Consider the following 12,660-nt stretch of genomic DNA (forward strand, 5'->3'; position numbering starts at 1 on the left):
AAAGATAGAAATATCTTTTATTACCTTTCATTATCTTTCATTATCTTTTTAAATGCCCAGCGCTTTACAGGCCTATGACAGTGGATAATATCCAGATTCAAGATTCAAAGACTAAAGTAAAAAAAAGAATGCTTTTTTCCATAACCCATGTTAGGAGTTTTTACTTCCACTGCTTGCCTTTTTTTGTTTTTTTTACAACTTTAATATTCATCAGCTAATGCATTAAAATGTCTCAACACAGGGGTGCTGTTTGTACTTGGTTAAACAAATATGTTCCATTGAGCCATCTCATTGATCAGACAGCTTGATTGGAGAGTGATTATTTTGGCTTTCCATTTTAGTCCAATCGATGAAGCAGCTTCTTCAATCTCTGCAAATCTTCATGAACAAAAATGTCTTAAATCTGAAACGACAAAAGCAATGTTTCTTTTTAGTTATTTTTTTTTTTTAACAGTTATAGAATATTTAGAGGCATACATCATATCATTAATAAATATTCAGCCTTGCTGTGATACACTGCCTTGCCAAAGGATTCAGGTAATTTGAACTTTTCCACATTGGGCCTGATCTACTAAGATCTCACATAAGAAGTGCTAAATTGCATCTGCAAACAAACAAAAGAAAAAAGAACAGCACTTTATGAGCGTGTTCCCGTTAATCCACAAAGACTGCAGCTGCAATCAATAACATTTAAATAATAAACAAATTTTTTACCATGATAAGTTTGAAAGGGCAGAGTGGCCTAAAGAAAGATGAATTAATGAATTAATTGAATTAATCTCATTTAATAAGAGGTAATAATTATAACAATAATAGAAACCTAAAAAACGTATAAACTACTTACACTGGACTTCACATATATATCTATAAGGGAGGTGCAAATGAGGAGACCCCCCTGCTCACTTAAAGGCTTTTATGATTGTTATCTGCTCTCTGGTGTCTGTAAATGTTCAGTTTTGTTTGTTAATAAACATGTCATAATGTCTAAGCTCAGTCATTTTGTGTTTTCCATTTTGGTTCACTGTGTCGAGATTTTCTGCAGCCCATTTTATCTCACTTGTGCAAACAGGACTTTGCCCCCTTGTCATTGAACATGCAGTAGACCACTACAAACCTCACCAGCGTATCTGGGATATATAAGAGGCACTTCTTCAGTGTGATGCTGACATAACAGTGTTTCGCCATAGACTGATGTTGCTCTTTAATCCTGCAGCTCCAAAATGTCATTGCAGAAGAGAAGCTAAGTCTCTACTGTTCGTCTACCATTGTTGTTTCTGACAGAAACACACAAACTGTTCTCTCTCTATATTGTCTGCCATTGCACACAACCCTCCTTCTCAACACTATGACTTCAGACATTGTTGTGTGCAAATTTGCGCCTGACTTTTAAACATACAAAGTACTTTATGGAGGCAAAAAACAGATTCCGATATGATTATATTGATTTGAGGAGGGTAAGTAAACATGTTTCCATATTCATCCCCTCATTTCTTTCACATTCTCAAGATGAGCATATTTTCTGCATATTCATAAAGGCAACCTGCTATTCTGCACCTGCACCTTAGAAGAAGCTTTGGAAGTGTTATCAAGTTTGCACCTGTTTTTATACACACAAACCTCCAGCTGCAAATTTCATATTACTTTACAGACATTTTATGAAACGCACCATCTTAAATCAAAGCATTCTAAATGTGCAATAATGTGAAATGGAAGAAAAAAAACTTATTTTCAAATTGTTTGACAAAAAACAAAATGTCTTTAAATCTTTCTATTTAACTGTTTACCCTAATACTCCCACATAAAGTCAAATGCAATCAGTTATTTGCCTAAAGTCATAGTATAACTAGTACACATACTGCGCTTCTGTAATGGAACGCAAATCCGAAGGAAAAAAATACTCCGTAAAGAGTACCACATATTGTGAACAAATAGTATAAGGTTTAAGATAAGTCAATAAGAAAGTCAGGAAGATGTTTAAAGCAACCCATATGGTTGAGTGGCAGCCTAGTGGTTAGGGCATAGGGCTTTGAATACTGAGATTGTGAGTTTGATCCCCCAATCCCACAGACTGCCACTCTGGGTCCCTGAGCAAGACCCTTAACCCCACACTGCTCCCCGGGCGCCGCACAATGGCAGCCCACTGCTCCCCAAGGGGATGGGTTAAATGCAGAGAATTCATTTCATTGCTCTGTACTTGTGACAGTGTATTAACAATAAAATTATGTTATATGGGTATACACTGCACAAATTTGGGTCATCATGCATTTAAAAGTCTGCAGATACTAAATACTTATACTAAAAGTTAGCAATGGGAAAACATTTTGAAACTTGCAGTGCACAGAAAAGTATGCTGTATAAAATGGTGTATAAATAGGTCACCACTTTACCTTCACACACGCCGATTTCCATGGGATTGATCCCAGGCTCACATGTATTCTTGCCTGCCCCTAAAAACACGTGAAAATTTGTATAAATACCCGAAAGGCACCAACCATGAGTCCAAGTAGTGACAACTGATCCCCCAATGTGATATATGGCAGTGGTAGCGTCATGTTGGGTGGATGCTGGCTTTGCTTTGACAGTTTGATCATATTTGATCTAAAGATAGGTACATTTAAATGCAGTTACATTGGAAGAAAACAAGTTTGAGGCTGCAAAAGACTTGAGGCTGGGGTAGAGCTTCACCTTACAGTTAAACATTAACCCCAGAGAGCCAGAAGTACAATGGGTCATTTTAGATCAAAGCATTTAAATGTGGTAGTCCACTGGACTATTGGCGGTACTGATGGGCACAGAAGCTTTCCATCCAATCTGACTAACTCACCAAGGATTAAAATAAATACATATATATATATTTTTTTTTAATCACCATTTTAAAATTAATATTTAAAAAAAGTTACTTTCTGTGGAACTGTCCTAACTAGTTTATAGTTTTTAATTTAACTTAACAAAATTAATACTTTTGCAAAGCACTAAGAGACTTACATTTGCTAACTGTATTGCTGAAAAAGCCTTAAAATAAATAAAGATTTGATTACAGCATCAATGCCTCATCCTGAAAAATAATGACATATTTGATTTGATCACAATGATTATTGGGGAAAGCACAGTGTATATCTTTTAGGGGTGCTAGACCTGTAACATCCAGGTTTAAAAGGTCTCTTCTCCAATAAGATGTCGAATTAATGGATCTGCAGAGTTGCTGCACTATTGTTGCCCCACATCAGCAAAAGTAGTTATTTTCTTGATGTAGTTGGTTAAAGCTGCATTAATTCAATGCTCCAGCTTTGTTTTGTCTCATGCTTTAGAAAGTGCAATCATGCGTATTGGTTTGTGGTGTCAAAAATCATTTTTACTCAGGTCTTTTGAGTTTTATCTTTGTTAGGATTTACCCCAGCGCTTTAAATTATTATCTAAATTATTCTTTCAGGTTATCGTCGGGGAAGATAAGTCCAGAGAGCTCCCCTCCATCTCGGCCCCGCTCACTATCATCAGAAGGTTCCCATGCTCCAGGCCTGTACGTCAGGAAGCTGCCCAGCCCTCAGAGAGAAAAGGACAAAGAGCTCTCCTTCTACAAGAAAACCAAGCGTGCCATAGCCAGCAAGAAATACAGTGTGTCCAAACATGAGGCAGAGGTCACCACGCCTATAGAGCTGATAAGCCGAGGCCCCGATGGCCGCTTTGTTATGGAGACAAGTCCGCCTCCCCGCCGAATCCAGGGCTTCCCCTTTGCAGAGGAGTCAGACATGTACCCAGAGTTCCGGCAGTCGGACGAAGAGAATGATTTTGACCCTGGGCCTTTGCCACCCATCATGCCCACGCTGCGACCCCAGCTCTCCCCAACATCCTCCAGCCTGGAGTCAACGCAGCCCCCCACCTACAGCCCTCGCCTACACAGGCCCATGGAAGGTATGAGCTTTGCAGAGGGCAGCGCACCTTACGCCTCAGGGCAGGCCCCAGCCTCCCGCTACAGGGGCTTTCCCCAGGGCCTGTTCTATGGTTATCTAGGCAGTCGTGCTGAATCAGGGATTCCACCACCATTCTACATGCCTGACATCAGCCCACGTAGCTCCGCTCTTTCCTCACCACCAGGCACAGCTGAGGGGCCCTTCGGTTACCCCTCCATCCCTGAGGAGAGTGAAGGATTGGAACACCATCAGTACACTGCCTCTGGCCATTCTCTGTCACACACTCACAGCCCTCCTCTCCGCTCACCTGAAAGCTGGCAGCCTCATGAGTTACCCTTTCTGGGCCTAGAGGGCCCAAGGTTCATATACCCACCTCACCATCCCCTACATCACCCCCAGGACCTCCCTGACCCACCCCCATACCCTCCCCATACTCTCCCCCCTAGTCGCCTGCACCTTCCACCCCTTAGGGATCCAACGAGCCCTGGACTCCTGCAGCTGGAGGTCCCTGTGGCTCCACCAGGCAGAGACAGGCCCCCAGGGCCTCCAGTTAGGCGTTTAGCTATGCAACAGGCCCAGAGTCTCGGCCAGCTCAGACACACGGCCCACGGTGTGGGTGTACCAGTGTTGCCTTACCCTGACCCGGCAGCCCGTGCAGGGAGCCCAAGCACAGCCCCCAGTAGTAGCCCTCAGTCTTGGCTCAGCCCGAGGGCAGGGCGCCGGGCAGACCCCAGCCTACCCCCACTAGTACTACAACCCTCCCGTCTTTCTCCACTCTCCCAGAGCCCACTCAGCACCCAACCAGGTTCCCCAGATATTCTAGTGAGACCCCCTCCACGTCACGGCATCCTCCGTACCTCTCGGTCTCTGGAGATGCCCGAGATCACCCTGCAGCCCTCAGCCACTGTTAGCTTCTCTCGGAGATCCTCGCTGACTGCCTCTCCCACTCAGAGTCAGGGCGCCAAGCAGCCCAGCCCCAGTTACCCCATGTCCTATGCCTCCACTGCAGCCAGTTACCCTTCTCAGTCCCCCTCTCCCCCTCCAGAGGGCAGGGATGTTTTTGGGCAGAGGCCATCCCAGAGACGGACAGAGGAGGAGATGCTACCCTCAGAGCCCTCCCAGCTCCAGATCTCAGCCTCAGGGTAGGTGATCCATTCATGTAGACGATACATTTTATTTATTTTTTTTTTTAAGGAGGCTTTTCTCCTTGTCTGATCACTTCTTTTAAAATATGTATTTTTCCAAATTTTTGCCTCGGTGTTTCAGTTTAGTAAACTTTATGATGCATATTCACTCCAATATGCAGAAGGCATGTAATTGCATTTAGCACACACTGAAAGTTTAAAAAAACTATCTGTTTTCTATCTAGGTAATTTACTAGGATGTCAGTACAAAATTCAGATTAATACTTTGTTTTATTAACAAACACATGTAAATAATAAAATCGAAATATTGGTAGTACTGCTTCTTAGTTTTTGAAAGTATACTAAACTACTAGATTTTATCGTTTCGTTATGATGTATTTATTTAAGCATTTGAAAGAAGAAAATGTAGCTTCAGTTTGATCTAATTCATTAGTGACCGTAGTGAAATTAAATAATTAATAATTAATTAAATAATATGATTTGGGTACGCTTAGTTTATTAATGACAAAGATTGTTCCTAGTCTGGGATTTGACATATTTTAATTTCCATCGGCAGGACATTCAGTTGTTCCTTTTTTCCCCCATTTAACTAATTTCTTTTTAGAGGAGCGCGGCATTTAAATTTTTTTTAATATATTATTTGGTTATTAGGACATCTGAAACATTTTTTTGTTTATTCAGGATGCATTATTTTTATTTATTTAACTTGTTTTTTTTCTCATTTCATTTTTTTGCTTATTTTATAGAACCGTATACAGTATTTAGTTACACTATACATAAAAGTAAAACCATTTTTTTCCCTGACTTCTGACCATTTTTTTTTCTTACTATTTTAGATAAATTAGGATTATCAAAAATTGCTATTTGTTAAACGCCAAAATAATGAGATCTGTTTCAAAAAGATTTGTAACAAATTCAGAAGTTTACCTACATTGACTTAGATTTTTGTGGACTTGCCCTTTGAATTGTATGACTTGTCTTAAATATGGCTACCCTTCATCAAGCATCTCACGATAGTTTCTGGAATTTTAGCCCATTACCCTTAATAGAACTGAGTAAGATCTGTTGTCTATCTATGATGTATGGCCATATGGAGGACCCATTTACCTCCAAAATGTATCTTCATCTATACCAGTCTCCTATTCTACCCCCACACCATGACCCCATCTTATTCAACTTTAATGAATGTCATGTCCTCTAAACTCCTGAGTTTCATCAGTCCATTGGATATACCTATAAAATGAGGTATTGGTCACTAAAAGAAAAACAGTGAGATCACTTCTCATGCTGAGGAAATGCTTCTTTCTTTCAGAGTAGCCTTTCAGCCAATTTTGATGCAGCACACAATGAGCTTTGATGGAAATGAACTTCTACCACAATCCAAAATCAAAATAAAAGTTCACATTACTTTTAGCTCTGGGACACAGAGCTCATCTCCTTTCTGATGTTGTTATGACTGAATATTCCCATTTTTATACCTCTGTATAATGATGTCAACCTTGCCTAGCACCTTCAACCATTATTTTCCCCTTGCATTTCTGTGTTCCCCTTCTAATGGACTGGAGACATTTTAAGAATTTACCCTGCCTTCGTTCCGAAGCCTGCTGCAGATAACAAACAAACCCCCTCCAACTCCTAGAACAAGACAGACATGTTGCCTTAAAAATGCCCACAGATGTGCCTTAAAATAACTCAACTATTGTGAATTAAGACCAGAAACTTAAAAAGACATAACAGTAGGCAGGTCAATCTGTCTGTATGTAAACTTCTGACTTTGATTAGGAAATAAAAAATGTCTCTAATTAAATACCTAAATAATTTGAATAGATTTGTTTGTTCTTAAACAAGAGATGTTTAATCTGTTACACCTTTATCAAGGTTTAATTAAGAAGTAGCACAAATCCTGAATTAGCAAAGTAACCTACTATTAAAGAGCATAGTTTAAGGTTTTGTTGAGCCAGCTTCCACAGAGAAGATCACTTTTGCATTGTAAAACACTTCCCAGGTCCTTAGAAGTGTTATTTGCAATAATCTGTGGTTAAAAAGATACATTTAAAAGACAGGATGAGTGATTTCCTGCAGAATGAATTAAACAATAACCAATTAAATAATGCATTCTTTTCAAATAAAGAAAGTTAGTTGGGCAATATATAAATAAAGCAATGAATAGAATGCTGTGTCTTTCAAGTAAATAATTTCTAAAGATGTTCCAGTTTATCAGAGGCATAGCAACATATACTTAGATGACCGTGCCCCTATAAGTGTCTTGCAAAACTAGTCATACCTGTTGATTTATTTATTTTTTACATTTGACAGCCACAAACAATGATGTGTTTTATAGAAATGCTGTGTAGGGGATAATTGCAAAGTATAAAATAACTATAAAGTAAAAAAAAAAAAAAAAAAAAGCCCTACGTGCTTTTAAAAACTTTTCACAAAGAAAATTCCTAATTTGTACTCTATAGTCAATGCTTTGTACGATGATTTTGCGCTGATAAAAACTAACCTGACATCATGATGCTGCCACCACCATGTTTCATTACTGGGATGGTGTATTGATGGTACATTTTTTCTTAGTTTGTTTATTGTCAGACAGATAATTTTAAATATAGACAGGAAACACACTGGTTTACAGTGTTCCCTACTTGGCTTGAGGCAAACTATTAATTGGACTACGTGGAGTTTTCTTTGAACAGTATCTTTCTTCTGTTCACTGTATCATTAAGGTAAAGAGATTTAAAAGATGTGGATCTCTGCAGCTCCTCCAAGAGCACATTGGCTGCTTGTTTAATTTATTCTAGAGTTGTAGGTAATATGGATAGAAGATCATGTCTTTAAACATTTTATTTTTACCATGCCCTTTCCTTTTTTTGAACCATGCAGGAGCAAATTGTGTTTCTGAAACATGGTGGTGGCACCATCATCTTGTGTTGATTTTTTTTTTTTTCAAAAACATACCAAAAATCCCCATTCCTCGTGTGCATTTCTTGGTTTGGACATTTATGTAAAATATAAATAGATTTTTTTTTTTTCAGGGTTTGTGGTTGAATGATGACAAAACATAAAATATTTTAACAGGTTTGAAAGTGTTTGCAAGGCGCTGTATAGATAATGAAACACAGAACCTTTTTTTTTTTTTTAGGTTAATGTGTATTTTCCAGCGAGTTTCTTTTCTGTCCACAAACCTGAGCCCCCTTACCCCCACCTCACTGACCTAGCAACCAGGACCTCACCTGAGCTCAAACAGCTGATTCCTGCTTCTACATTATCACTGGCCATTAAGAGAGAGTAGCTTATAAGGCTGCTGCTTTGTAGAGGGTAAGGGTCTTACCTGATTTGTTTTTGATTGATCTCAGCTATCTTGGCAGCGTTGTTGTGACCCGGTCCCCTACGCCACAATAGGTAAGGGTCGGACCCATGTCTGAGAGGGGAGGGGTCAGCAGGGGGAGGGCTCTAATCACTCTCTTCTTTAAAGGGGAAACACTTTGGATTGTGCCTCTGTGCTGGATTCAAGCAGGGAACAGTAATGGTAATCATGGCCGCCGGACATATTTGTCTACACAGTTTTAGCCTGCTGTGGGGTAGCCTGTTTTAATTGAGTTTGAAGACTCGTTTAAACAGAATAAGAATTTTGATTTGAAATGAATGTAGTATGAATACATTATTCAATCCCTACAGTGAAAAAAGGGAGAAAATTAAAGGCTTGAATCAGTAGAGGATGAACTTAAAAAAACAGACTGGAGTATTCCCCTTTAAAGTTTCGTTCCATGTGCAAAATGCCATGCATGCATTCTTTAAACTCTCTTTTTAACCAAACAAATAACAACAAATCTCAAACTAAATTCTCTGTTACATCTGTTGTCCTGAGTGCTTTCGTTCTTTCTGTCATGTGACCGTTTTTTAATGGCCATCTCCTCCTCCTGTCATGTAACTCGTCCTTTGACGGCCATTTGCTCTTCCTGCCATCTCCTCCCGTCAGCATGGTGAAGCCTTTGTACGCAGTGTTCATGTTGATGAAAGTGTGCTGTATAGTGTCTGTATGGAAATGTACTACATTTTAACACACTATGGCTTCCGCACACAGTTGATCTTAAAATGATTTTATGTTTTTTTTCTTCTGTACGGGACTGTTTGTCAGATTTGTCTCTCCCCCTCCCCCCTTTGCTAACGACTCTCGATCTTTCTCTCCACAGTGACAAATTCTGGACAGCATCTATAAAGCTTTGTGTTCCTCTCCCTTTCTAATGCACTACTTTTTTGATTCAAACACTTGACATAATCGCAGCATTATATCAAGTTTTGAATTTGTTAGTATTCAGACATGTGGCCTTATTAGATTTGTGATGTTGTGCAGTTTTATTTGCCTATTGAGATAGATTACACATTTAAAGTGCTTCTTTATAGGACACAGCTTTACAAAGAACAGAATATGAAAGTCAAGATACTTAAGTTTCGTATGATTTCTCCCTGTGCTGATTTAAGTGATTCTATTCAGGAATCAGGCCTGTATTCCTCATTGAATGAAAATAATCCCTGTTCAATTCATTTTTCATTGATAGAAAAAAACACCTATTTGAAGGGGTTGGCAGTCCTCTGAAATGTGTCAAAGGATTTACTTACTTGTGTGTTGGGGGGCAGGTTTATTATTTGCTTGGTGAGTCTCCGATAGAAGATAATCTGAAATGGAGTATAATCTTAGGCTGAAACAACTAATCGGATTATTCATGATTAATATATTATTGAAATAATCATTAACTAATGTAGCAACAGATTCAAATTTAACTGGAGTATAGAGATTCTTAAATATTTGTTTAGCTGTTAAAGAAACCCACTTATAGAAGTAATTTTACCACAACTGTAAAATATTAAGGCTGCAACTAACAATTCATTTGCAGATTGATTAATCTGTGGATTATTGTTTTGATTAAACGATTAATAATCGGATGGCAAAAAGTTCCTGGAAATTTTTTTAGAAAATTAAACCAGGTGAAAATAAAACTTTTGCACTGCTGGGGTTTTAGAGCATATTGACAGATAAAAACGTTATTTATTTAAATCTTGAATGCAAAATGTTTATATATATATTTTTTCCCCAATTTAGATATAATTACCGCTCTCAGTGGGTCGCTCTGTCAGCTAAAGGCATATTTTACCGTCTCTAACCTCCAGTTAATGATTAATTGTTTAATAAAGTAGTTGACAATTATTTCAACAATCCGTTAATCACAATAAATCTGATTGTTTCAACCCTATAAATATATATTCATATTTATATTTAAGATGGAAAAAAAGTATTTTGTTTGTCAAAATGCTCTATCCAGAACTTTTCAAGTAGAAAAAGTTTTAGTTTCACCTGGTGTAGGTCTCTCTAAAAAAAAAATCTTTAAAGAACGTTTTGACTTATTAATAAAAAAAAAAATAAACAATTGAAAGATTAATCATTTATCAAAATTATTTCTATTTGCAGCCCTAGTATAATGTAGCATTTATATTTCGTCTTCTCTGGGCTCCAGGCCCTCATCCATTAACTATACTCTGGCTTTTTGTCACTTTCTCCTTCCATTTTGTCCAGTAGCCAGTCTATGTAGTAAATATTTTTCCTCAAAGTTTAAAAGTGTGATTATGGGAATTTGAGAGGATTCCTTTAGAAGCACATTTGTGAGGTCAGAGATTGTGTTGGACATTGCCTGTTTCCACTTTCCTTATCTTAAGGTTAGTACTCTGTGTGTGCAAGTCAAGCGTCTCCAAAGTGAACAGGCTCATCCACGTCTTTAGATGCAGCTTCTAGCAAATGGAAAGCTATTCCCTAAAACTTACTGACCCCGAATTAATCTAAAAGTCAGTTAAAATCTAAAAGTCTTCAGCTATTTAATCTGCAACAAGTGGCAACCTCTGCTCATTACAAGCCTCAGCAAACACAGATTCAACTCCAGTGATTCCAGTAACTTTAGATTCATAATAATCAATCAATTCAACTAATTGAATGATTATTAAACCTAATTTAAAAACATAATTTTTTGGAATGACTATGATCTGGATGACTGAGAATCTTCACCAGCATATTACTTTCTCACAAATCTTTGTAGACACAGCCCCCTTGGCTCTGTGTTGTAATTTGTACACCTTTGGCCATTGCATTGCTTTTAACAATAGCTGAACTATTGTGTTGAAATATTTTAGTACATTATATAGATAAATAGTCCCAAATTGCTGGAATCTAACGAGCCTTTAATTTAATTGCATTTAATAAGGTGTTCTTTGTTTTGTTAGAGTCATCGGTCACTTTCAGTTTAGGGCAGTTTAGTTCATTTTCACCTGCTGATCTGTAAAGTCTGAACTATAAACAAATTTATACTTTTTTGTTAAAAATAAATATTAAATAACATCGCCAAAAAACTCAAATATTGTGAATTAGGAAAAGAAAAAGACCTGGAAAGATCCCCATTTTCTCGTTTACTAATATAATTCATTGATAAGGCCCCACTTTACTTTTGCATCTGTAAGACTTTATAAATGCTTAGGATTAATTGGTTCAATAGTCAAAAGAAAGTCAGCATTTAATGTTAACCTTTTTATTATAACCCTAAATTAAAGTAATAGAGGCACAATTTAAAAGGCTTCCAACCCCCCCAACTAACAGTGTGTCAAATATTTTGGTAATGGATGATCTGAAAATAAACTATAATAATTATTTTTACACAAGAAATTAATTTCACCCATAATCCTCAAGTGGTCACTAATTAAAGACCCAAAATATGGGCAGAATATGCAATTCAAGTCTTAGCGCACCAATTATAAAATGTAATCCTGATCTTTAGCACTGTAGGTAAAACAAAACAGAGTAGTACCTGTACAAGTACAAATATGTGCCTGAATCCTTTAGATTGGATCTTTAATGTTGTGACCATTTGAGAGCAGTAGAAATTTCAGAAATTACACCTTCTGTCAGCAGGCCTTTTTTTTCACTTTCCCTTCTTCCTTTATTTTCTCTTTCCTCTCTAACATTTATCATCCATCAAAACAGATATAGACTGGAATCTCATCATCTTAGTGAAATGACTCTCAATAGAAGTCTGAGTCCTCATCAATTATGTGATAGCAGCTATGGACGTAGCAATGGAAGCAATATTTGATCTTTTTCAATGTGATGTGATTTAACAGACTGCCAGATTAAAGCAGCAATGCATGCTTTGCTGTCTCTTCTCGTCCTTTCAGGGAACCCTTAGGTGCGTCTAGTGATACTGCCGGGTCTGAGAGCCTAACAGCACTGCTACATCACTGTATAACTAAAGCCAAGGGAGTGGCCACTAACAACAATAACAACGCAACATCTGTGAGAAGAACAGGTTAGTCTGAGGGTGTTGATTACTCTGCTTTTCTCCATTTCCTTTACAGTTCTTTTTTTTATCCTACTGGGTATGAAAGGCTTGTAGTTAACATATCCTTTTACCAATTGGGATTGGTGTTTCCCACCAAACATTACTTATCCATCACTTCCTACTTCTATTTCACAGCAGTATACAAGCGGTTCACTACCTCTGTGTATAAACAATTGAAATACCCCATTTTTGGGTTTTTACTTGAAAAAACATTTTTAAACATAATAC

At 37.8% G+C, this 12,660-nt stretch overlaps 1 protein-coding gene across 5 annotated transcripts in view; it reads left to right on the top strand.

Annotated features, from left to right (window-relative positions):
* The window catches only part of igsf9ba (immunoglobulin superfamily, member 9Ba), a 102,266-nt gene that overhangs the window by 86,098 nt on the left and 3,508 nt on the right, over positions 1-12,660 (top strand). For 4 of the 5 annotated variants that reach the window (XM_038303350.1, XM_038303351.1, XM_038303352.1 and 1 more), the window contains 2 exons: positions 3,431-5,050; positions 12,269-12,399. In XM_038303350.1, the coding sequence (XP_038159278.1) occupies positions 3,431-5,050; positions 12,269-12,399 (1,751 nt within the window). Of the gene's footprint in view, positions 1-3,430; positions 5,051-8,409; positions 8,456-12,268; positions 12,401-12,660 lie in introns of those variants that run through there. The other variant, XM_038303355.1, reaches the window with a different exon arrangement.

The sequence above is a fragment of the Cyprinodon tularosa genome, unplaced genomic scaffold, assembly GCF_016077235.1.
Source record: "Cyprinodon tularosa strain WSP-4 unplaced genomic scaffold, ASM1607723v1 ctg51, whole genome shotgun sequence".
Lineage (NCBI taxonomy): Eukaryota > Metazoa > Chordata > Actinopteri > Cyprinodontiformes > Cyprinodontidae > Cyprinodon > Cyprinodon tularosa.